At 51.1% G+C, this 24,654-nt stretch overlaps 3 protein-coding genes across 20 annotated transcripts in view; 1 reads left to right on the top strand and 2 right to left on the bottom strand.

Annotated features, from left to right (window-relative positions):
- Window positions 1-6,174: 6,174 nt before the first annotated feature.
- Znf219 (zinc finger protein 219) lies at window positions 6,175-20,394 on the top strand. Of its 9 annotated transcripts, none has more exons than XM_021181248.1 (5): window positions 6,175-6,385; window positions 16,860-16,948; window positions 17,265-18,699; window positions 18,981-19,112; window positions 19,329-20,394. In XM_021181248.1, the coding sequence occupies exons 2-5, from the start codon at window positions 16,943-16,945 to the stop codon at window positions 19,934-19,936; spliced, it is 2,181 nt and encodes a 726-aa protein (XP_021036907.1). In that variant the 5' UTR covers window positions 6,175-6,385; window positions 16,860-16,942; the 3' UTR covers window positions 19,937-20,394. The 9 variants fall into 9 exon arrangements, with proteins under 9 accessions (XP_021036907.1, XP_021036911.1, XP_029324781.1 ...); XM_029468921.1 differs by lacking the exon at window positions 6,175-6,385 and adding an exon at window positions 6,666-6,715; XM_029468922.1 differs by lacking the exon at window positions 6,175-6,385 and adding an exon at window positions 6,740-7,162.
- On the bottom strand, window positions 7,624-10,981 carry Tmem253 (transmembrane protein 253). The gene is made up of 8 exons (XM_021181253.2): window positions 10,921-10,981; window positions 9,954-10,067; window positions 9,699-9,840; window positions 9,034-9,144; window positions 8,884-8,940; window positions 8,256-8,366; window positions 8,032-8,178; window positions 7,624-7,704 (listed from the first exon to the last, which is right to left on the bottom strand). The coding sequence occupies exons 3-8, from the start codon at window positions 9,804-9,806 to the stop codon at window positions 7,624-7,626; spliced, it is 615 nt and encodes a 204-aa protein (XP_021036912.1). The 5' UTR covers window positions 9,807-9,840; window positions 9,954-10,067; window positions 10,921-10,981.
- A 455-nt stretch (window positions 20,395-20,849) lies between the features above and the next one.
- Arhgef40 (Rho guanine nucleotide exchange factor 40) overlaps window positions 20,850-24,654 on the bottom strand; it is a 20,845-nt gene continuing 17,040 nt past the window's right edge. Inside the window, exons 19-25 of one of the 10 annotated variants that reach the window (XM_029468913.1) lie at window positions 24,025-24,202; window positions 22,710-22,814; window positions 22,350-22,493; window positions 21,724-21,854; window positions 21,567-21,587; window positions 21,431-21,477; window positions 20,850-21,302 (exon numbers count right to left, since the gene is read on the bottom strand). In XM_029468913.1, the coding sequence (XP_029324773.1) occupies window positions 21,436-21,477; window positions 21,567-21,587; window positions 21,724-21,854; window positions 22,350-22,493; window positions 22,710-22,814; window positions 24,025-24,202 (621 nt within the window). In that variant the 3' untranslated portion in view covers window positions 20,850-21,302; window positions 21,431-21,435. Of the gene's footprint in view, window positions 21,303-21,430; window positions 21,478-21,566; window positions 21,588-21,723; window positions 21,855-21,998; window positions 22,132-22,349; window positions 22,494-22,709; window positions 22,815-24,024; window positions 24,203-24,654 lie in introns of those variants that run through there. The other 9 variants (XM_029468914.1, XM_029468915.1, XM_021181245.2 and 6 more) reach the window with 9 other exon arrangements.

The raw sequence follows: 24,654 nt of genomic DNA, 5'->3' as shown, positions 1-24,654 counted from the left end.
CAGCAGTCAGGAGGCAGAAGCAGGTAGATCTCTGATCTAGCCTGGTCTACAGAGAGGGTTCTAGGATAGTCAGTGCTATGCAGAGAAACTGTGTCTCCCATAAAACTGAAACTAAATAAAAAATAAAAATAAAGGGTAAAGATAGTACCATCAAGCCAGTGTGAGCTATTCACAAAGTTCCTGTCTCAAAATAAACACACAGTTCTTTCTTTCAGTCAGCACATAAGCGATAATTTTCATAAAATGTGGTTTAGAGCTATATATTGAACAACAAGGAGACTTGAGTAACATAATCATGGTGGTACAAGAGGCCAAGGTAGCTTCCCAAAGAGAATGAGGGCTGAACAGATGGAACTTTGAAGGCTAGAAAACAGCAACTGCTAACTGGCTAGAACTGGATACAACAGCTTGAGTAAGACTTAAAAGTAAACATATATGCAAAGTGAGAATTTTTGAGTCAGCTATTTTGACATGATTTGACTTCCCACCAGTAATTTGTTTTAACATCTCAGTAACATATGCAACAAACAGTCCTGACCCTCCCTCAGCCCGTGGCAAAGTCATTGCCATCGTCATCATCATCACTGGGCCAATCAAAAGAGGGGGCTGAGGTAGGGGTACTTGGTGTGTGTGTGTGTATACTTTTTTAACATTTTAATTTTATTTTTAATTTTGTGTCCATTTGTGTGTTTGGGTGAGTGGTAAGGGCAGAAGCCTACAGAAACCACAAGAGATTGCTAGATCCCTTGGAGCTGGAGATATAGGCAGTAGCAGTGAGCTACTATGTGGGTGTTGGGAGCTAAACAGGGGTGCTCTGTGAGGGAATTACATGCTTTTAACCACTGAGTTATCTCTCTAGCACCCAAATCAATTAAAAAAATGATTTAAGGTTCTACATTAATGCTACCTTCTTCAAGTCACCAGATTGTGACGTGCAAGGAAAGGGACATGAGAGACAACAACGGAAGTTAGGTGGGAGCCAGATTACAAAAGGCAGTGCCCCATTTTAAAAGGTTGAACTTGATCTTTTGGATGAGAGAGGGGACTAAGGGGCTTTTAAGCATGGTCACACTTATTTGGTGACACAAAAGCATAGAAACTGGTTCAGAATTTGTAATGCTGCTGGAGAGAAAAGGACAGCTTCAACAGCAAGAGGAAAATGCTACAAAATACGGTTGTGCTCGGCTATTGTAAATGAAAGCACAGGGTGTAACACTGAGCTGTGCAACTAAGCTGCCACTCATCTTAAGGGAAAAAAAAAAAAAAACTTAGGAGGAGGGACTGGAGGGATGGCTCAGCGTTAGAGTCCTACATGGAGGACAGAATGGTTGGTAACTCCAGTTCCAGGAAAGCAGTGCTATCTTCCAGCCTCTAAGTGCAGCAGGTGGGCTTGCAGTAGAGATACATATATGTAGACAAAACCCACCCACACACATAAATCTTAAACAGGAGGGGGCAGGAGAGCTGGAGAGTGGTTTTTCACTAGCTGCTCTTCTAGAGGACCCAGGTTCAATTCCCAACACCCAAATGGTAGCTCTGTACTGTCTGTAACTCCAGTTCCAGGGAACCTGATTCTCTTTCCTGCCCTCTATGTGCATTTCAGTCATGAGGTGTACTTTCAAACATGCACACAAGATGTTCATACACAAAAACAACCTTGAAAGAGGCAAAGGAGAGACAGCAACAATGCAAGGGGAGAAGGGCAGACATCTGGACGAGCCTTTGCTGTCCTAGGTCTCCTGTTGGTCTCTTAAATACAAGAATCTTGACAATGTTCACATCTTCCTTATGTCCATCTAGGACATTGCATTTCAAGGCAGGGAGGAGTGATTTTGATCCTTTGAGGGCTAGCCAGCAAAGTTTGAAAAACATACTTGGTTGTCATAGTAGTAGGGAGGTCAAGTAGATATTGGTCAGTAATGAAGGGCAGGACAGAGCAGTCTTCCACAACAAAAAACGGTATGATCCAAATACCAAAAATGTCAAGATGAGTGTGGTCGGTTGAATAGGTCTGGCGCCCATAGACACATGTGTTTGAAGGCTTGGGCATAGGAAGTGGCACTATTAGGAGGTGCTACCTTATTGGAGGAGGTGTAACCTTGTTAGAGGAAGTTTGTCACTGTGGAAGTGGGGCTTTGTGGTCTTAAATGCTCAAGCTATGCCCAGTGTGAAATACAAAAATCTAGTCTCCTTCTGCTGCCTTCAGATCAAGATGTAGAACTCTCAGCTCTTTCTCCAGTACCATGTTTATCTGGATGCTACCATGCTTCCCACCATGATGATAATGGATTAAACCTCTGCATCCACAAGCCAGCCCCAATTACATGTTTTCTTCTATAAGAGTTGTCTTGGCCATGGTGTTTCTTCACAGCAATGAAACCCTAATGAATGAGAAGAAACTCTGTTTTTGGAATGCCAGCCATCTTACATTACAGTCTTGCCTGGGCTCAGTCATTCAGATTAGAGAGCATGAGTGTATCAACTAAAAATTATCGAACTGGAGAGACAACTCAGCAGCTAAGAGCAGTTGTTGCTCTCTCAGAGGAGCTGGCTTCAGTTCTATTACCACAAGCATCCACACAGTAGTTCACAAACATCCATAATTCCAGTTCCAAGGGATCCGAAGGATTCTTCTGACCTCAGGCACCAGGCACACGCACAGTACTCATACATACACTCAGGAAAAAACAGTCATACACATAAAATAAATTTTAAAATGAAAAAATATATCACCTATAATATACATGTATTGATGTACATATGTATGCATTATAAATGTATATGTATATACTACAAGAGGCTGGAGAGATTAAAAGTACTTGCTGCTCTTACAGAAGATCTGAGACAGACAGGTGGATTTCTGTGAGTTTGACGCCAGCTTGACCTATATACAGACTTCTAGGTCAGCCAGTATTACATAGTGGGACCACATCTTGAAAAAAATGACTCACTACATGTGATGGTGCACACTTGTAATTCCAGCACTCAGGAGACAGAGACTGGATGATCACTGTAAACTTGAGGACAACCTGGTCTTCAGATTAAGTTTTGGGCCAGCCACTGGCTTTTTAAACTACAGATGTTATACGAATATTGTGATAACGAAAAATAGCACCAACTGAAAATGCTTTCCCACCTTCAGAAACAATCACCCTGCAGTCCAGTTTAGGGCAGTCTCCTAGTCCTCTGGTGGTAGACCTTAATCACGCGTTTGCAGACCCCTTTCTATTAACTGGTACTATGGACCACACCACTGCCATCCTGCTCAGCGCATCAACTGGATATGGAATCTGCAGTAGTTGGGCCAGTCCAGATAGAGGTCATGGTAGAGCAACAGTAAGCAGGCCTTAGACAAGAAAATGGCACCAGACACTACACGGCAGGCCCATGGCGTCCAGACACCACACGGATTATCTCTCACTAAGATGAGGAGAATCGTACTTCTAGGCGAATTAACTAGGCCAAACAGGCAGGTCCACCTTCTGTTGTTGCTGGGCTCCTGGCCAGGAATGTATAACAGACTGGAGGCCCAGTGGAGTCTGATGCCTCCTGTCCCGCCCTGGACAGCCAGGTCAGGTTTCCCGGATGCTCAATGACGCATGCGATGGGGGGCGGGGATGGGGAGGTCTGGTGAGGCTTCACAAAGTGGAGAGGAGATTCTTTGCTCTAACCAAGCTACTTTCTAGTGCCATTTCTAGAAGGAAGACTTTTGTGATACCTCAACCCGGACAACGAGAGGCCACGAGGTGGCAGCAGAGGACTCAGCCTGAAACTTAAACTCCGAGCCAAAAAAGCAGGTCGAGAAACGGAAGAGAATTCACTTGGGAGATATCGTCAGTTGTAGTCAAAGTCAGAATAAATGACTGAATTTCAAAGAAACGAGAGTAATATTCATCAGAATGGGGTTTCCCCGCCCCAACTCTCACAGGCTTAAGTTGCAAAGGAAGTCGCCCAACTTGAACTGTCTCTTCTAAGAGAATAGAAGGGGTCGTGACCTTTAAAAAGTGACGTCAGCAGGAGCCTTGTCACAATCTCTTTTTTGTTAAGTTCTAATTGAAATAAAATGGGTGACCTCCATAGAGGCTGCCAGATTGGTGCAGAATGGGTCAGATGGCGTGGTCACTAGGAGCATGGTAGCAATGCAGAATTCTAGAGCAGCCAGGGACTCTGGCCCAGTCAGGGTGGCAAGGGTAGTCATGAGAAACAGCGAAGACTCCCTTTTGGCTTGTAGCAGGCCAAAGGTAACGGCCAGAGGAGGAGCCTCGTAGCAATCTCCTGATTTATATGCTAATGTACCTGCCTTACCACATTCCCTTACCAACCCCACTCCCAGCTGACCATCAAAACTCTCTTCCGGTATTGCAAAATATCTCCCCCGCCCCAGGCAAACTGACCCTTTCCTGGAAAGCAATGTCTAGAGGGGTAGTTTCAAGTTTAACCCCTCCAACACAGGTGTGTTTCACAAGAGCTACAGAAACCGTACTGTACATCCCAAACCCCCAATTCTTCTAGTTGTTTTCTGGTTTTTCAAAACAATTGAGTTTTCCTGTGTAGCCCCAGTGGTCCTAGAGCTAGCTCTGTAGACCAGACTGGCCTTGAACTCACAGTGATCCTCCTGCCTCTGCCTTCTGAGAGCCAGGATTCAACCCAAAATTTTGCCATCTATTTGCATAATGCAGAACTTGACACTTCAGTCTACTGAACTATAGGCTGAATCTGACCCTTGAATAAAATTTTTTTTCATTATTAATACTTTTAAAATAAGAGTGTTCTAAATTTCTGACTTCTATTCAAATCCGGAAACCATGGCACTACCGGAGCCAGAGCTGCCCATGGCAGTCGCTGGTGGAGTTGAGGACGGACACCCATTTAGCAGTGTGTACTGTTGAGTTCCCAGCAGTTCTTACTTCACAGGCGATCTAGTTCACTCACTTACACCATTATCTGCCTTCTTAGACAACTTATTTTCCATCATTTTAGAGTACTTTTGCATGACTATTTTAGCCATATGACTCTGTAAGATAATCAGAAGAAACATGGTGTAATGGCCATGCAAATGAAGTGTAGTTCAGACAGATTTTATGCGCTCAAGCAACAGAACCAGAATCTAGATCTCCTGACGCCTGGTCTTGTTTTTCTCCCACTAAGAATTTCACATGGAAGCTCACTGAACTAAACAAGGAGAAATAGGCATGGTTGCTAGTAGACAAATTCCAACTGCGGAGCCATTCAAGGTTCACCACAGATGTCTAACCTTTTCCTTGTTTATTCCCCCTCATATTCTATATTATCTTCCCCACGAAACTGAGTGAGGCTTTACAACTTAATTTGGCCAACCAATTGTGATGGAAGTTAGCATGTATCCATTTGGGGAGCAGCACTGCAGAATTCATAAACAATTCTTCACACTTAGTTCCCGATGTAGCGCGGGAGGCAATCTTATGGTGACACAGTAGGGTCCTTCATACAGTGAGGCTCGGTCAAGCATGGTGGGTGGCACATGCCTTTAACTCCAGCACTCACGGGCATGTGGATCAAGGTCTACATGGCAAGTTCCAGGCAGGCAAATATACACGTGAGACCCTGCCTTTTAGAAAAGAAAAGGAAAAAAAAAAAATTGGCTTCTTTCTGACATCTGGTCGACCTCCGCGGTATGGGGGAAAAAGGCAAAGTGCCACCCGGAGTACTGGTCGACCTATATAAAAAAAAGGAAAAAAAAAAAATTGAGCCTCCGGCATCTTAGGATCTTAATAATTTACAATGAACAAAGGCCCTTGTCGGTTATTCTGGACACAAAGTAATGAGAAATAAAACCAGAGGTTTTGGCCCTGAGTGTTCAGCATTGTTAAGAGACCCATTTATACGGTCCTAGAGTTTCTCTTAAGATGCAGAATGCAATATCCAGGTTTCCGATTACCGCGGTAAAAGCTGGAAGACAGCTAATTGCTGTTTTCTCTCTATAGTTTCTTTGGCCACTACGTCCTGACTTTGAAGAAAAATATTCTTTTCTCAGAGCCCTTCACACATGAGCCCTTCACTATCCCTGCAGTTTGATTGGGGGAAGAGAAGACATGGAGGAGGCCCAGATTGCGTTCTCTCCATTCCAGAGCCTGATCCCAGATCTGTCTCCACCCACTAATACTCACACGTAACTTTGTCATAGGGCGACTATTACCACTCCCAAGGTGTCACAAACAGAAAGGATCTGCAGCTGGCGCCACTGCAATGTCAAGGCAAGCCAGCCAGGCTGCGCTCTAGCCTCACTGGTACCTGGGCTTGCCTGAGCCCGGAGAAGCAGCATTCTCTAGGGAAAAGAAGCCTTCTCAAGTGGGAACAAAAATGAATGTGAGGCGAACACCCATCCCGGGCACTATGTGAATTTGGGGTGAGTTCTCTTAGGCCTAGTCAATCTCTACTTTTTAGCAGCTACTAAGCTGCCCCCCCCCCCCCGTGCTATTGGGATCCACTGTTTTCCTGGGCTTTCCCCGCTCCCCCAAACCAACCGAGTCTATCATCTTTGTACACTTGCAGAGGTCATAAGTGGTGTGGGCACAGTACAAAGAGAGCTTCAGCGACCATACCGCTGCAGGGATCAAAGGCCCGCCGGGGGCGGCCGAAAGGCTGAGCCTGCGCAGTCCTGCTCCCGCCTTGGAAAGGGTGGCGGCCACGCGGGCTCGGTCCACCAGCGTGCTCGCTAGAGGCGGGAAAGTCTTAGGTCGGTACCCCCGCCTGCCCAGCCAGCCTGTCCTCTCCAGCTCCCGGCCCGGGGGGGAGGGGGCGAGGAGGGCCGGCGCCTCTGACTCATCATCTCCAACCCCCTTCTCGCGCGCGCTCCAAGTCTCAGGACTTTGAACCTGGGCACTCGCGCGAGGGGCGCGGCGGCAGCACCTGGGGAAGCGCGGCTTGGCCCGGCGCCGACCCCCAGCCTTTGCCAGCCTTTACCGGCAGCTGCGGGCACGAGGGCTAGAGACCCGCAGCAGGTGGCGGTGAGCTGGCCGCGGTGGCGGCGCCTCGGTGCGCGACGGCCCTCCCGGCGCCTCCCCGCACGCGGGGCCAGTGGTCGCGTCCGAGGAAAACTCGGCTAGGCCTTGCTCCCAGCGCCTGGCGTCACTCAGCAGATGCACAGCGCCCCCGCCGCCGAGGGAAGGCTCTTTATTTTGCAGTAGGTCACGGGGTAGCGGGGCATCCTGGGATTTGTAGTCTCGGGTGAATTAGGCAGGACCCGGATCCAAGGGAGACCTGGAGCACAACCGACGCGGATTCTGGGTTGGCTGCTGCAGCAACCGGGCTTGGAGTGGATGGGATTGTGAAAGGTGAACAGTGAGAGGAGGCAGATGTGAAATGAAGCTGGATGGAGAGGCAGGGAGGAAGAAGGCGAAGAATGCAAGGGAGGAAGCTGCTTGACGAGGCGTGAGGTGAGGGAGGTCTCTAGTCCAGAAATTATCTCCCTCTAGTGGGGAAGAGAAGAGAAATGGGCCTGGGATGAGGGGAAATTGAGAGCACTCTGGGCTTCAAGCACATTCTGGGGGAAGTCCAGTTATAGTCCAAGGGAGGTGCAAGACGCAGAAGTGCCTGGAGATGCCCCCCTTGGCGTAGGGGGACAGTGGCACCTGTCTTGCCCACTCACTCATCCGTCCTATTTCCTGTGCTAGCCACCACGGGACCATTCTCCAAACCAGAAACCTCCTCCATCTCAGAGAGGCCCTGAAAACAGATGCGAGCAAATTTTGGGGTCAACAAAAGGGAAACCCCGGGTAGAAGCAACCCCCTTCCAGTTTTTCCAGTCTTTCCAATAGTACATTATGGCAGCTTCCTAACGTTTATGCACGCGTGTAGCTCCAGTCATTAAATACCCAATTCTTCCACAAACATCATTAGGGAACTAACGTCCAATGCCAGAAAGCCAATCAATTTCAGCCCTTCACTCCCCTACGGCCCTACTATGTGCTCTTAAGCACACAGATAAGGACAGCCAGATTAAAAGTTAGCTGGAAGCTGGCTGCTTCATGCTTTCCTCCCTGTACCCCCTACCTCCTGTAGCTCCCGGTACTGCAGCCTTGACCTCTTGAAGTATCCAGGCTTCCTCTGGCTCAGCAAGAACAGGGCATATGTGGAGACCAGCACTCCCGCTAGGGTGAAGGCTTCCGCGCTCAGCTCCAGCACCAGCAACCCTGTCGACTGCAGGTCGCAGGGTGAGGATGCTTTTGTGGGTACACCCCGTTTTATTCTGCCCTTCCACCTTCATTTACCAGTACCTGGGAGGAGTCCGTAGAGGCAGTTCCCAAGGCTGTCTTCATCACCTCTATCACCACCGCAATGAAGCCCAAGATCAGGTTGAAGGTGTTGGATATCATCATGGCCCGCACCTACCAGTGAGCCAGCTCAGCCCTGACCAGCTTGGGAGACTCATTGCAAACTCAAACTCCACCTACGACCTAGCTGAAAACAAAACTCAGGCCCAGGACTAGTGGAGGCCTGTAATCCCTGACACTTGGGAGGCTGAGGCAGGAGGATCAAAAGGTCAAGACCTGATTGAGCTACAGGATATGTTCAAGACCATCCTGAGTAACTTATGGGGGTGGGGGCTGAGGCTTTAGCCCAGGGCTAGTGTTTGCCTATTGTGCATGTGTTTCTGGGTCCAGTCACACACACACACACACACACACACACACACACACACACACACACACACCAAACAAGCAACTAACAAATGTCTGCTTCTATTTCCCTACCTTCAAACAGGATGGTTAGCTTTCTGCCATTCTTACTTAATTGCTCCAGTCAGGGACAGACAGCTGAGAGGATAAATCCCTCTTTTGGTTGAGGGGTGTGTGTGTGTGTGCACTGAGAGAATGGGAGGAGGCCTATATTCTCTTCTCTCACCTTCCAGATACAAGGTGCTCTTCGGAGTTCAAGGGTGATAATGCCCGTGAGGAGGCCCTAAATGGTTAGAAGGGCAAACTGTGAACTCTAGCTTTGTTAGAGAGGTCCCAACCCCAATCTTCCTCTCACGATCCCTATGGTGGGTCTTACCGAGGCTCCGGGCCAAAGTGGCAGTGCTGTGACCAGGTGACAGGCAGAGGTCAAGCAGGAAACTGAGATAGTAAAGGGGACCATAGCTATTGCCAGCCACACTTGGCTCACCTGGAAGCCAGACAGGGCAGTTAAGAGGGGACTCTCGGGGACTCTTCCCTCTGCACAGTGTTTTCCTCGTTTAGATATCATTAGTTAGGATAAATGCATAGTAAAGTACCCGTGTGAAGGCAGTTTAAAAAGTGAGATTCTTTTTTTTTTTTTTTGGTTTTTCGAGTCAGGGCTTCTCTGTGTAGCCCTGGCTATCCTGGAACTTTGTAGACCAGGCTGGACTCGAACTCAGAAATCCACCTGCCTCTGCCTCCCAAGTGCTGGGATTAAAGGCGTGTGCCATCACGCCCGGCTAAAAAGTGAGATCAAAAACGAGATGCCACTTTTTTCTGTCTCATTTTATAGTTCACTTACCTTCATGTTTTCCCCCAAAGGTAAAGGCAGCTACTTGGAAATGAAGGGTTTTGCTTTGTTAATTTGTACATTTCTTTCTTTCCCCCACCCCCAGTCCCCAGCACAGTTTCTGGTGCTACATGGTTTGTGCTCACTGAACATGAGTGGAATTGAACTGTGTACAGTCAGCTAAAACCTGAAGCGGGGCAACCTGGCCTCACCGCCAGCACCAGTAGGCATCCACTTTGCTTGTGTCTTGCCCAGTGCTGTAGCTTTTCCAGGCGAACGCTGGGTCTCTCCTGTCTTGGCTGATTAGCATTTTGATCCATTGCTTGCTTGACTGTAAGAGTGGTATTTCCTAGGCTGCAAAAATTCATTATGGGGCTTTTCAGGAAATGAGAACACACACCATCTCTTTCATTGACCCCTCTGCCCACTCCTAATTCAGGGTTGAGGCCCAGAAACCTTACACCTACCTACTCTGAAGCGGTCACTCCAATGGGTTGCAACTCCGCTGGGTCACAGAACTCCTGAGGGGCCTGGTAGCTCAGAGCAGACAGTCTTTTCCTGGCACATAATCTGTCAGAGAGCTGAGGTGTGGTGGGGCAAAGGTCACTATGAGGGCCTAAAGATTCAGGGAGTGGCCTTCCTAGACAGGAGCCTCAGCTCACTCCACTGGCCGGCCACCCAGCCTGCCTCAGTAGTCCCCCTTTATTGCCCTCTTTCTGCCCTTCCTCAGGGTTCACTTACTTCATCGCTATGGACAAAATCATCCTAGACCTCAGTCTCCCCTTATTTCCATTCAGTCTTTGTTCTTTGACTTCCTCCTCAAATTACTCATTCTGCCCTAGTGAGATCCTGTGTTACTGTCTGGATTGCTCCTCTGGGAACCCTGTTCCCAGACCAGTTTTCAGCCCCGCTCCCCTGGCTTCTCTGGGCAGTTTCTTTTCCTCACTTTTTTTCTAAGTGTGATACTAGGGATCCATCCCAGGGCTTTGACTAGTTGATTAAAGGGAGGGAAAGCCTTGTACACTGGGGATTGTTTCTGACCCAGAGAAGACCCGGTTCCTAGGTGCTGGTCTGGAAAAGGATACTATACCTACAATATTTTTGCATTACAAAGGGTCTCCAAAGGCCTGGGCTAGAATCTCAGTTCTGTCACCTTTTCAGGACGGTGACCTTGGCTACATTATTGTGACATTATTTTTACCTAATTGAACTCCACTTCATTCCCTGATAATCAGAACTAACAACAATCTCCCCCCTCCCCCAAAGGGAAGTTGATTCCAGGGTGGGTAGGGCGCCATTAAAGGTGCTGAGAAGGTCATATACAGTTGTGATTGCTGTACATATTGCCACAGGGCTTGCCCAGAAGCTAAGGTGAGAACATTTATTTCCACATTTAAGAAAGAGAGCCAGCTGGCCTGAATGTATATACCTTACCGAGCAAATACAGGAAAGAGCCTGAGGTCTCGAGATGCTACTCCCTGTGCCTGGGTCCCTGGTCTATCTGGCTGACCTCAGTCAAGTTGCTTAATCTGTTTCCTTATCTGTAAAAAGGAAATGAACAATACCAATCTCAAGGGGTTGCCTTGAGCATGAAGAGAAAATGCATAGGAATTAGCTTAGCCCCGGTACACACCACAGAAGGAGGTGGCTATTATTTATAACCACCATAAATAAAAGAAACTGAGCCAGAAGATCCCAGGGAGCGGAGGCCCAGGAGGAAGGGAAGAAAACTAGCTTTCCTCATGAGCCACTTCTGCCCTACTCACTGCCGAGCCAACACCACTGGAGCACTGTATCCATGCTGATTTCCTGGGCACCGGGGACCCAAGTTTAAAGGGAACCAGACAAATTGTGCCTAGTTCCTCTCTTTTTAATCACCAAGCGAGTCGATTTTATTTAATGGCAAGGTTGAGATAGAGGCCTTATGATGTCCCTGAATTTGCAGGTCAGTGGAAGGAGAGAACCTACTTTTTCTGTAAATGGAGCTTATATGAGAGAGGATTACTGGAAAGATCTCATGCTGCTAAATACGTGAACAATCATCGAGTAAATATTGACTAAATCTGAGTATGCCACTTAGGAGTGTGCAACTACTGTTTGGGTTATAATCGTGCCGAGAGAAAGTAACACATCCCCTTCTCTGCATACCCCCAGTGTCGAGCACAGCGCCGGGTGCTTGGTAAGCACTCAGTAAATATTGTTGCATTGAAGAGCCATTAAAGTGTCTTAAAGAACGGAAAATAGAATTCGTGAAGCAGGAGCGAGAAGTGTTTATCAAGAACGGCAAAGGCGGAAGAGTAACTTTAATAATGTTTCTTGTACGGCAGACATTAACTATCTCTATAATCGCCCCTCCTCCTCTCCCAAAAGAGAGACAAATTGTAAGGGAGAGGCTTTGAGATAAAACCCCAGGAAGAACTTCCCAAGCCTGTGCATGTTGGGGCAGAAGCAGCGGCAGAGCCAACTCCTTCCCTGGTATGTCCGGGTCTAGGGTGGGAGGGGCAGCCTGCTTGGAGGCTGGGGGAAGGACAAGATGACCTTTCACAATCTCCTCCAGTCCCCTCGAGGAACGGTCTGCGCGCCCCACCCCCGCCCCCTCCTCCTCGCGCGACGCCCCGGGCCCCCCCAAGGCCCGCACCCCCTGGCGGCCGCCTCTTGCCGCTCCGGGGGTCCCCCGGCCCCGGAGCCCGAGCGCGCTGCCGGCCGCGCCGCCCCCCGCATGCTAATGGCCGGGCCGCCTCCCGCCGCACACAATGCGGGCCGGGCCGGGGGCGGAGGGCCGGGGAGGGGCGGGGGCCGGGCCGGGGGCGGGGGGGCCGGGGCCCGGCGCATCTCCCCCGGCCCCACGTAACGCTGACGCCCGCGCCGCCGGCCCGCCGCCGCCGCCGCCCGCGCCGCCGCCCGCCCGCCGGGGCTCGTGAGTAGCCGCTCCCCCCGCGCCCCCCCGCCGCCGCCCTCCCCGCCCCTCCCGGAGGGGGCGCGCGCGGAGCAGGTGCAGGGGGCGGGGGCGGGGGAGGGGCGCCGCGCGGCCCCGGCAAACTTCGCCCGCCGCTTCGGGGGGCGGGGTGGGGGCGGCGGGGCCGGCGTGAGAGTTGGGGTGGGGGGTCCGAGGAGGGGGCCAGGTGGGGGAGCCGGGAGCCCCGCACGGAGGGGAGGGCCGCGGCGCGGGGCGGGGGCGCGCGGCTTTGTAGGGACCGTGAGGCCGGGCGCCGCGGCCTGGGGTGCAGGGGGCCTGGGGGTGCGCGGTGGGAGAGCCGTGAGCACAGTGGAGGTGCGCCCCGGCCCAGGTGCAGCGGGTGGGGGTGGGGGGGGAAGGACCCCTAACTCTCGGGGACCGGCAGGGCACGGGGCGGGGGAGGGGAGAGGATGGGGGTGCTTCTCTCTGTGTCCCAAACAAAGTGTCACAAAGAGCTCGGCCGGCGGCAGCCGCGGAGGCGGCTGTAACTCCGCTTTTGTTCTCCTGGCCCGGGGTAGCTGAGCTCTGGCCTCCCTATCTCCCAACCCTGCCCCCATTCTCCTCCTGGATTATTTTCCACGGGTGGAGTGTGAGGTGTGCTGGTGGAGTCTCTCGTGTGAGATCACAGGTCCTGCTCTGCTTGCGTACCAGTTTTTGAGAGGGGTATTTTCCCAGATCATCTCCTACCCACCTCTCAGCCTGAGAACTGAGGCTCATACAGGCACTAACACTGACTTTTTAGGGCCAGCTCTAGTTAAAGAGACTTAAGGCTGTATACATGTCCTCTTTACCCCCCAATCCCAGGCTCCTCAGAACTTTCAGAATGGGGTCAAGTTAGGACATGCTAGAACATGGGTCTAGGATAAGATGGTGTGTGTGTATGTGTGTGTGTATATTGTACCTCCCTCTCACCTCTTCATAGTTAATATGGGAGCCAATGACTGACATTTCATGCTGTTCCCCCCCCCCACCTCCCCCCAGTCCTTTCCCCAAGAACTCATATTAAAAGGTGTCCAGGTTCAGTGTAATGTGGATTTGAAACAGCTCTCAGAGCATCCAGGTTCAGAGAGCCATGGAGAGACCTTACAAGTGAGTTGTTCTCTTGTGTGTGTTCTCCAGGCGGTCTTGACTTTGGACTATCTAATAAGCCCCCTTTCCATTTTCTCTCATCTAGCACTGGGGTTCATATTTGTTAGCTGATTTAGGAGAGGGGAGATTGCCAACGAGAGGGGGAAAGAAATCATATGTTGGGGATGACCAGAGACAGAGGCCTAATTACTTACTACTAGGCCCCAGAGACTCTGATCTTTTTTACTGAATACTTGACCTTAAAAATCTTCGAATCACAAGATTTGGGGTGGGAGGGGCAGCTTTCTTGGTCCTTTATTTGGTGAATTCTTCCGTACGTCTTTTCACCATCCAGTCATCCTCGGTAGGATTTGCACTTACCACTTCTGCATCGGCTCTCCCAGTCTGTGAAAGTAATTGGCCTGTTGCTTTGGAAATATTTCTAATTTGTAACACTGGTCCTGCATCCCTGCAAAATACAAACAGGAACAAGATAACCCCTGATTCCCACTGTGTGTGGAAAGTAGGTCAGTACCACTCTCTGGCCAAGGCTCAGAGGTGGTGTTTAAGCCTTGAGTATAGAAAAATGTGAGGATTGTCCACAGACAATACATGTCTGACTTAGGTTCCAAACCAGGTCACAGACTCTGTCTCTGTTGGATCTCCCTTATTGAGAGCAATTTATGAGCTCTGGTGCCCGAGACCTGGTTTGATGTAGAAATGACGGAAGCCATCTTGACTGGGCCTAGGAGGTCTCGGTGGATTTTTACTGATTTTAGGCCACCTTCTGGGGAACTTCCCCTGAGGAGAAATTCATCTTCCATTTGTACCTTCTAATGTGTCTCTGCTTTCCATCCTGGAAACTGCTACATGCGGAAGTGTGTGTGTGTGGGGGGCTCTTGTTCTGGTGAGGAAGACTTGTCTTTTTTTTCTCTTCTTTTTGCCTCAGATATTAGACCATTTTCCTAGGACACATTTTTGCTTAGTGTTTTACAGGCAATTTTAGAGACCCTAGAATCTTCTCAGAATCAAAATATGTGCCCATAGGTTAGTCAGCTATGACCATGCAGTATTCACACACACACCCCTCCCAGCCATCTGCTTCCTCTGAATATACCAGATTGGCTGTACACCAGGATGTTCCGGGAATCCCCAGGAAAGCAACAGAATGTGATGGACTCCAATACGATGCCTCAGTAACTCATTCCAGGATGTACAAACTGTAACTGTTATGACATTCTGTATAGCTAATTAAAATTTTTCTAGGTGTGCGTATTTTCTATTTTCAATGACATCGAAAAGGCCGCAGTAATTCTTCTGTTAGATACCCCTCCATGGTTTCTCTGAAACCCCTGCATAGGTTCCAAATATGAATGTGAATATATATATGTATGTATGTATGTATATATATATCCACTAGTTTCTGTGTCCTCTTTCTGATTCTAAAATGGCCAGTGTGGCCTCTCTAGCACTTCCTAGCTCTATCTGTGGTACTGAGGTAGCCAGAGGGCCATCTCTAGTAGCCCACTGCACTCTCCATGGTACTGAAGGAGTGGCCATTTGTTTTAGCATCTCTTGGGGGCCAGAAGAGTCCTGAGACTTAAAACCACACAACTTTCAAGTTGGCAGGGACTACAAATGTAAATTCAGTACAACTCGTTTCACAGAAGGTGAACCGAGAGGATAACTGATTACTGGAGGCTGTAAGGCCTAGGCTTGCAGGAGCCTCTACTCCTTAGTTCTGTTCTAACTCCTTTATGCAATTGTCAGTGAGCCTGATAAGGCTGTTGGTCCCAGTAACAGCCTCATTTGGAGGACCATAGGCCAGGAAAGGAGGCCTGAGTTGGGACCCATAGAAACACACACATTAAGCGGCATTGGTTTTCTACTGATGTTTGAGTAGGACATCTTGCTTATTTTGGCTCTCAAAAGTCAGATTCCACACGGGACAAGGGTTTGCCCCTTCATAAAGTCTTGCCACTCTCCACTAAATGTTGAAAATTTAAAAAGCTTTGGACCCCCAGTGTTTTCTTTGCTGATAGGTAGGGCTGACTCCTGGCCCAGTTCTCTTCAAACCTGTAAGTAAAGTAATGCTTGGGTCCTCTCTCTTTTTCTTAGTAACCCATTTCAGTTTCATGAGTCTCATTGTAAGGAAGTTCTTTATTGAGTATTATGTTTGAGGTTTAAAAAAAGAAGCTAGGCCCAAGTTCATCTAGCCTGAGCAAGATACAATTCTATATGGAAGGAGGAAGGTAGATTGGATGACTTCTGGTCATCCACTGAAGCCTAAATTCCATGACCTTGTCAGCAGTTAAATAGCAGGAAAACCTCCCGTTGCCATCCTCTTCCTCAACTCTGTCCTTCCCAGCCCTGTGCTACACTTGTCACGGGTAGGGAATTTTAGATGGAGAATTTTAACCCCTTCCTGCTCAGAGCTTGTGTGGATCCCCTATCTGTGCAGATGGCAAGGCCCCGCCCCCCATCCCTCACTCCAGCCTCTTGAGCTCAGAGCCAGTGTAATCCTCCTCTTGTGTGAGGAAGCCTCTCCCCTGCAGAGAGGAGGAAAGCCCGCTTCGGAGCAGCTCTGGACAAAGGGGCTGAGATGCCCCGTCAAACCACAGGCTCCAAGGTTTGAAACGGGGTGAAACCTAAATGGGATTTGCAGTTTTTAAACCCCTTCCCTAGACTGGTAGTGCCCCTTAACTTCCAGGCCTCCCCCAACTCTCTTCATTCCCTCTGTAGCTGGCTCTCCCTTCACGCCCCTCCCCCTCTGTCTCCAGACTCTGCTGCTGGGAGGTGTTTCTCTCCCATGCATGAATGAGTCTCTGTAATGAATGGAAATGAATGGATCAGGAATCCAGGAAGGGGGAGGGGGAGGAGGAAAGACCAGAAGACTGGGTGCCGGCAGAAGCAAGGAGGAGGGACCTGGAGGGATTCTGGCTGGCTGGCCCTGGGTCTGAGAGGAGCTAGTACCATTTGGAAAACAGGAGTATGGCTAGCCCTCCACATTTGTTTATCCAGGGGCACAGCCCAACGCGAGTGGAAGAGGGGTATACTATGATGGCCTCCCACATTGTGTGTGTGTGTGTGTGTGTGTGTGTGTGTGTGTGTGGTGATGGCGGTTCTGGACTAGGTGTTTAAAACATCATTTGGGGGAGGAAGTCTGTATCATACAAGTTGGCAGATGAAGAGATGCAAGTTTTGAGGACAGCAAATAAAAAGCCTGGAATACCCCAAGATCACAGTAGGAAGAAGGGATGGGTTTTAAGGATACAGGCTGCTAAGTGGGGTGACTCTACTGCCAAAAGCCAGGGCTCATCTTTCCTCCAACCGCTCTGTCTTGTTTTAGCACCTCCGCACCTGTTGCCTTCATTAGCAGCTTTTCTTCTTCCTCCTTCCAATCCTCAGAACCAAAGAATGTGAAGGGGGTCCATGGAGGTGAGTGAAGTTCTGTCCTTGACCTGCAAAGTACCTTCAGCGGGACACCCTCTCTTGCCTCCTTTTTTTTTTTTTTGTTTCTTTGTTTCTTAAACTTCGTATTATAGTAGCATACGTTATTAACTTGGCCCGTGTCTAACTTCCACTCATCCCACAATTTCTGGAGGTGAGACGTATCAGTGTACCTAGGTTAGGTCCCAATCTCCCAACCTCCATACACACTCTTCTTACTGCTGTTCTTCGTGCCTTTGCATTTTTCTACATTCTACAGGGTGGTCTTTTCCACCCTGTCCTCTACGTGCATCTTTCCCCACAGGGCTCACGTCCCCGCATCCTGGTCGGCCACCTAGAGCCTTCCCCACCAGCCTTCGACGGCGAGCTGGATCTGCAGCGCTACTCCAACGGACCAGGTGTCAGCGGGACTCCAGGACCCGGCTCGCCTGGGATGGGAGCAGTGGGCTGGTCTGAGACTCGTGCAGGCGAACGGCGCTTCCCTTGTCCTGTGTGCGGAAAGCGCTTCCGATTCAATTCCATCTTGGCTTTGCACCTGAGAGCCCACCCGGGCGCCCAAGCCTTCCAGTGCCCACATTGCGGCCACCGCGCAGCGCAGCGGGCTCTGCTGCGCTCACACCTCCGAACGCACCAGCCGGAGCGTCCACGCAGCCCTGCTGCACGGCTGTTGCTGGAGTTGGAGGAACGCGCCCTGCTTCGCGAAGCCCGACTCGGGAGAGCCAGAAGCTCAGGCGGAATGCAGTCCAGCCCTGCCGCAGAGGGCCTGGCTCGCCCTCAGGTCCCTTCCTCATCTGCCTTCCGTTGCCCTTTCTGCAAAGGCAAGTTTCGCACCTCAGCGGAGCGGGAACGCCACCTGCATATCCTGCACAGGCCCTGGAAGTGCAGCTTGTGCAGTTTTGGCTCCAGCCAGGAGGAGGAGTTGCTGCACCACAGTCTGACGGTCCACGGGGCTTCCGAGCGCCCCCTGGCGGCTACATCTACGCCTGAACCCCAGCCTCCACCCCAGCAAGAACCCAGATCTGCCCTTGAGCCTGAGCCTGAGCCTGAACCTAGGCCAGAGCCTGACCGGGAGGCAAACCCTGCCCCAACTCCTGCACCTCCGGAGGAGCCCCCTGCGCCACCTGAGTTCCGTTGCCAGGTGTGCGGCCAGAGCTTTACACAGTCCTGGTTTCTCAAGGGTCACATGCGCAAGCACAAGGCCTCCTTTGATCATGCGTGCCCCGTATGTGGTCGCTGCTTCAAGGAGCCCTGGTTCCTTAAGAACCACATGAAGGTGCACACCAGCAAGCTGGGTCCTTTGCGTGCTCCAGGCCCTGGCTCTGCACCTGCCAGGGCCCCTCAGCCTCCCGACCTGAGCCTACTGGCATACGAGCCACTGGGCCCTGCACTCCTCCTGGCCCCAGCACCCGCTCCGGCTGAGCGCCGAGAGCCCCCAAGCCTCTTAGGCTACCTGAGTGTACGAGCTGGGGAAGTACGACCCAATGGTGAGGGTGCTGACCCTGGAGGTGGCCGAAGCTATGGAGGGTTCCGCCCACTGCCTTCAGCTCTTCCCAACCGGGCTCGGCGACACCGTACAGAGGAACCAGAAGAGGAAGAAGAAGTGGTGGAGACTGAAGAGGAGAGCTGGGCCCGAGGCAGGTCGCTGGGCTCTCTGACTTCCCTGCACCCCAACCCAGGTGAGGGGTCAGGACAGCCTGCACCTGCCGCAGGGACCCAGGCGAGATCCACGGCCACCCAAGGTATGTACACACTATTTTCTCGGGGGTTGTGGCATTTGGTTCTCGAAACTTTGTCCAACACGCCTTTTCAGAAGACCTGCTCTGATTTCTCCTGGGCTTCTGTCCCCGTACTCCCTTTTTCTTACTGGAAGTTTTGTGGTTTCCCAAGGGTATTAACTCTTTAACAAATCTATGTTCCCCCAAACCTCTTTCCTTTTGAGCCCAAAGGGATGGTGGGTATAATGGATACCTGGTTGGGACAAGGCAGCGAGACCCTGTATCTTCCTTTTAACGTGTTGCAGAAGAAAACGGGCTGCTGGTTGGAGGGACACGATCTGAAGCAGGCCGTGGGGCCACTGGCAAGGACTGCCCCTTCTGTGGAAAATCTTTCCGCTCGGCGCATCACCTAAAAGTGCATCTTCGTGTGCATACAGGTGAGGGAGGCTTTCTGCATAGGGGAGGGTCTAGGAGGAAGAAAGGTCAGAGCAGCCAGAAGGCTGGAGGTCCTGCTGGCCACCCTTCAGATCGGAAAGATCGTCTAAATCACCTCGCAGGGAGTCAGCGTTCGCTCCTTGGGATGAAGTTTGTAAATTGAGCAAAATACATGTGGGTGTGTGAGTGGTAGTGATCCCGTGACCTACTCTTCCCAGGTGAGCGTCCCTACAAGTGTCCACACTGCGACTATGCAGGTACCCAGTCGGGCTCGCTCAAGTATCACCTTCAGCGTCACCACCGAGAGCAGAGGAGCAGTGCAGGTCCTGGGCCTCCCCCAGAACCCCCGCCACCTTCCCAGCGGGGCTCACTGCAGCCGCAGTCAGGAGCCAAGCCAACTCAGGCCTCAGCCACCTGGGTAGAGGGCACTGCAAGTACCCGGCCTCCTTCGAGCAGCACCGGACCAGGGTCCCGTAGGAAGCCTGCTAGCCCTGGGAGGACCCTGCGAAACGGGCGAGGCGGTGAAGCCGAACCCCTGGACCTGTCCCTACGGGCGGGCCCGGGAGGTGAGGCCGGGGCAGGGGGTGCCCTTCACCGCTGCCTCTTCTGCCCCTTTGCCACTGGAGCTCCTGAGCTAATGGCCTTGCATCTGCAAGTACACCACAGCCGTCGTGCTCGGGGCCGCCGGCAGCCCCGAGCCGACACGTCTCCAACCTATGTCCGGGCACCATCAGGAGAGACCCCTCCCAGTCCTCCACTAGAAGAGGAGGGCAGCCCAGGGCTGTCTAGATCTGGAGAGGCAGGTCTTGGGGGTCAAGAACGGTAGGGAGCCCTCTTAGGAGTGATTAGCTTAGTAAGCTTACCCCGCAGGAGCGGGGAAGTGCTAGAGGTAGTTGGGTAGAGCAGCCAGCAGGGAGCAGTGTGGGACCCGTATCCCAGCCCAAGGTGGACCAAGAGGTAAAGTGGGCAGTGGGTGAAGGAGAGTGGGCAAGCAGCACCCACCCAGCCCAGAGGAGTCACAGTGCCTTAGAAGTGGCAGAGGTGAGGGTCAAAGAACGGGGTCCTAGGGCTGGTAGAGGATGTGTTCCTGTTAAGGAGCCGCTCTGCCAGTTCCTGCTGGTCCATAGGCATGAGAGTTTATTTTTGTATAAGGGGTGGGGGTGGGGGGCACTGTACCCTTCTAGCCCTATCAGGGGCCCTTGTAGACGTTGCTATTTTTGGTACGATTCCTGTCATCCCTGTTGAAGAGTCATGTCTCCAATAAACAGGTGTCTTGAGGCACAAGGCCCTGTGTGTGTCTGCCTGTGTTTCACTCCTCCTGGGCACTTCATTATCAGCGAGGTCGATAAGGATGCCAACCTTTGATTCAGTAACTCTGGATGAGGCCCTACTAAAGCTAGCGTTTGTAATAAATAGCCGCGGCCTCTCTTGCACTGAGGCCCGAGGACATCATAGATAAGTGCTGCATTGTGCTGGACCCATCCGACCATCTCAGGCCTCAAGAAGTGGGTGCAGAATGGAGGAGGGACTTCGGAGTTCAGTGAGTTTCCCAGAGCCTGAGGGGGAGGCATTCTCCCACACTCACAGAGCGTCAGTGTTGGGCCAGCAAGGGGAGGAAGGAACAGCTACTTTCTGACCTTGGTTTTATCTTCCGAGTCCTACTTAGTGGTTATAGGGAAGTAATGAAGTCAGTTCAACCACCTTAATCCAGAGGCCTGCGCTAGCTCCCCAGAGTCACAGTGAGAGTAAATATATTTAATGTAACAACAGTATAGCAACAGTAATTACATATGAAGTCCGCAGTGCCCACCCCGTCTCCTTCGGTGGCTTACAGCATATTTCTCGTGATCCCCCAGAATGCAATTCCATTCGACCTGGCAGAGATGAATCTTCTGGGGGAGTTGGGATGAGAAGAGTTAGCAGTGTCCCGGGGGTGTGCAGTAGCACAGCAAGGGGACATTTCCCTGCCCTCGGAGCATAAAGGCAATTGAACAGGGCCACTCCGGTTCCTGCAGTGAAAAGGCACCAAGCAGGGGAGAGCTAGACAGCGGTGGCAGGGGAAGCTCTGGTCCCCGCCCGCCTCTCTGTCCAGGAAGCAGAGGGAGGGAATCGAGAGCTTAGGTCCTCCATTATGTCCCATTGGCATCCCAGCCAAAAATGTGCTGAGAAGGGCCTGCCGATCTGGATCTTCTCTGGAAGCCAGGAGAGAAGAGGGAGATGGGTTGGGAGAAGCAAGAAGCTGGCTTCCAAGCACCCGAGGTCAGGAAGGAAGGTCCTTAGAATAGGGGATGTGGGGAAAAAAAAAAGGGTGTTGACTCACCTAGCTCACAGAGGCGTGGTGGGGTCACTCAGGGCTCGGGAATGACTCTGAGGACACAGAAATTGCAGTGTGTTTAGATATGGTCTCTATTGTATGTGTCTCTCCCCGCTCCTCAAGATTGTTTTTGATCTCTGACCTTGATGCCTCTCAGCCAGGCCTAGGGGAGAGGAGAAAGGCAGACTGGATAACAAATCCAATCTGAGCATCAGCTGTGAGTTTAATATCTGCTTCCTCTACTCAAGTGATCAGAAAACGGCCATCCAAACAGAGACCGCCTGTTCCCAGGGACTCACCTGCCGGGAGAGCCCTAAGATCCCTCCACTGGTCAGAGCGGGAGTACTGCTCCCAGGGTTGGGGGGCTGCAGGCTGGGGCTGTTTCGTGGTCCTGGGGACACATCTCCAGAAGAGTCAAGTGTTTCTGAGGCTGGAGGGGAAGCTAGGGTGAGAATAGGCATAAAACCCTTCCATATTACCTTAACCAAGCTCCTCTGGCAAGGAAGAAAAAGCTCCATAGCAACAGGAAGCTGTGAGTCACCATAGCAATCCAGTTGCAAGAGAACCCCCCTACCAAGAGGCAGGAAATTGTCAGCAGCATCATTAGAGCAACCAGGGAAGAAGCGACAGGAAACTAAGAATTGCCGCGGTGAACCAGGAGGCTACAACAGGAAGCTGAGGCAGTTTCCATAGAAACTCAAGGAGCGCTAGAGAGAAAGGTACAGAAGAAGTGCTTCTTAGCAAAAGGCTGCTGTAAGCATCTCCCTAGCAACCAGATGGAAGGCTCTTTTAGCAATGGGGAAGCTGTATGTAGTTGTCATGGCAACCGGGCTACTTGGCTAGAAAAAGGAATTGCTCAGCAATAGGCAGCCTGAACATCACCATGACCCAGCGGTTGGGGGCCACCCCTTGAGAGGTGCCTCACCCAGGGAAATCTGCTTGACGTCCAGATCCCAGGCCTCCTCCTCGACGCGGGCCGGCAGGGAGCAGGCTCCCGGTGAGAGGCCGGGAAGGGACGGGCCAGCATGTTCAAAGGATGACACGGCTACGGAGGCCCGGGTGCGGGCGGCTGCAGAGAGTGGGGGAGTTGGGGTGGTGGGGTGCTGGTGTGGAAAAGTCCTCCTGGCTCCATGGAACAGCTCACAGAGGGCTTCCCAGGGAACCCCACGTTTTGGGAAGAGGTGCCCATTCAGCACCTCAGTATCCTTCCTGACAGCTCCCCATTGTTTTTGTATCAAGGTCTGACTGCTGGGAACACCCCCGTCCCCAGCTCCCTGGACCTCACCTCTTCCAGTGAGCAGGGCACTCAGTGTCCGTTCCCCAAGGGCTTTAATGTCCAGGAAAGGTTTATTCCCGATGCCCATGGAAACCATCTGCTGCACTCGGAGTTCTAGGGAACAGAGACCCCGTTTGTTACTTTCTCTTGGCTCTCCTGCCTCACTGTTAGCACAACCCTCTTCACCCTCCGGTCTCTTTCCCAACTCTCACCACACCTCGCTTCTTTCTTTTGCTGTCTCCCCTTTCTTGGCTATCAAGGCATGGACTGTGATAGTAACCTTTCACCTCTTCTAAATATACATCTGCTCTCTCCCATATGTTTCATCCTGCTCATTTGGCCTCCTAGCCACCTGATGTGTGTGTGTGCGTGTGTGTGTGTGTGTGTGTGTGTGTGTGTGTTTCATGGCTGACCCTCTCAGTCATTTTGGTAGTACGTGCCAGGATGGCTGTCTAGCAAGCTTCTGGAGGCAATCCCTGTCGTAGCCGCCCGTCTCTGCAGGAAGGATGAGCTTTCAGATGTCCCTGTTACTTACTACATTTGCAGCACTGACATTTATGTGGGCTCTGGGGATTTGAACACAGATCTTCATACTTGCATGACAAGTACTTTTACCCAATGAGCCCCCTTCCTGGCCCCCGACTTTGTAAGTAACCCTCGGCTTCCCCGTATCACGGACAGTAAGAGCAGTTGTGTTCTTGCACACCTTTGTGGTTTATAAAGAGCTTCCATGCGTATCAACCTGCTCGGTCCTTCTTATCACTTTAAGCTGATAAAAGTGCTACGCATTTTTCAGATGAATAGAACAGAGAATTCAGAGAATCACAACAACAACAACAACAAAAAAAACCCAAATTGAAACCCAGTACTAACCAACAACAAAGAAACGATAATTAGTCCAGGTCACACAGCAAGCAAGGAACAGCAGTTCTTAGGCCTCAGTCCACTGGGCAGTTCTGCACCTCTTGTTCCTCGGAACTTTCTCGCTTTCTCTTTCCTCATAGCTAATTTCTGTCTTAGTAATATCTTTTAAACCAAGCTTTGAATCTGCTCCCTCTCTCTTTGGGTTTTAAAGACAGAGTTTCTTTGTGTAGCTCAGGCTGTCCTGGAACTCATTCTGTAGAGCAGGCTGGCACGGAACACAGAGGTTCACGTGCCTCTGCCTCCCCAGTGTTGGGATTACCACCACCGGGCTGAATCTTTTCTTAAGGCGTCTTTTCTACCTCCTATATATACAGTTTCCCAAGCCATCTCCACACTCTCCAGGAAAACTTCTCCTGTAACTCTGATTGCAAGCAGAACATCCCTGTGGCCTGCCCGTTACCCTTGTTGTGGGCTGCCTGTCTCCACAGCAGCTGGGCAATAGAACTTGTCCACTTGAGTTTGGTCTCTGGTGAAGTAGCCTGCAACGTGTATGCTTCTCTTGCACGCCGTCGCCGAAACCATAGTTCGAAACAGAGTCCACTGTCCCCGATGTTTTCTGTCAGCCCCATGTCAGCGGTCTGAGGAAGGGCAAAAGAGACTGGATTGTGAGGATGGAGGTGTCCCTCATTAGGTGGCTCTATACTGGCAAGTGCTATGTTTAGCTTGGTCGATATTCAGTACACATTTGTTCAACAGTTGTCGGGTAGCAGGCACGCTACACTGCTTAGCAGGCCTAATATACAGAAGGGAAAGTAAGGCTCACCCAGAGACGGGAAGCAACATTTTCCAGAGTGAAGTATTAGCATGTCTGTGCTGTTCCAAACACAGACCTTTGTCTCTGTCCTACTGCTTAAGAGGTGGAACTAATACAAGGATCTTGGGAACCTTTTATCATTCCATCTCCTTTTTTTCCCCACTTTATTCTTTTTTTTCCTTTTTTAATATTTTTATTAGGTATTTTCCTCATTTACATTTCCAATGCTATCCCAAAAGTCCCCCATACCATCCCCCCCCACTCCCCTACCCACCC

Source organism: Mus caroli, chromosome 14, assembly GCF_900094665.2.
Source record: "Mus caroli chromosome 14, CAROLI_EIJ_v1.1, whole genome shotgun sequence".
NCBI classification, from domain to species: domain Eukaryota; kingdom Metazoa; phylum Chordata; class Mammalia; order Rodentia; family Muridae; genus Mus; species Mus caroli.
The sequence above is the reverse complement of the archived record's forward strand: the minus strand, read 5'-3'. Positions and strand labels throughout refer to the sequence as shown.

Coding starts and splice junctions, on each gene's coding strand:
- Tmem253 (XM_021181253.2), bottom strand. CDS start 9,806: ATGGATCAAAATGCTAATCAGCCAAGACAGGAGAGACCCAGCGTTCGC. Junction 8,941..9,033: donor CACTTTGGCCCGGAGCCTCG/GTAAGACCCACC, acceptor CTAACCATTTAG/GGCCTCCTCACGGGCATTAT. Junction 8,367..8,883: donor GAGCACCTTGTATCTGGAAG/GTGAGAGAAGAG, acceptor GCTCACTGGTAG/GTGCGGGCCATGATGATATC.
- Znf219 (XM_021181248.1), top strand. Junction 18,700..18,980: donor GAGATCCACGGCCACCCAAG/GTATGTACACAC, acceptor AACGTGTTGCAG/AAGAAAACGGGCTGCTGGTT. Junction 19,113..19,328: donor GCATCTTCGTGTGCATACAG/GTGAGGGAGGCT, acceptor TACTCTTCCCAG/GTGAGCGTCCCTACAAGTGT.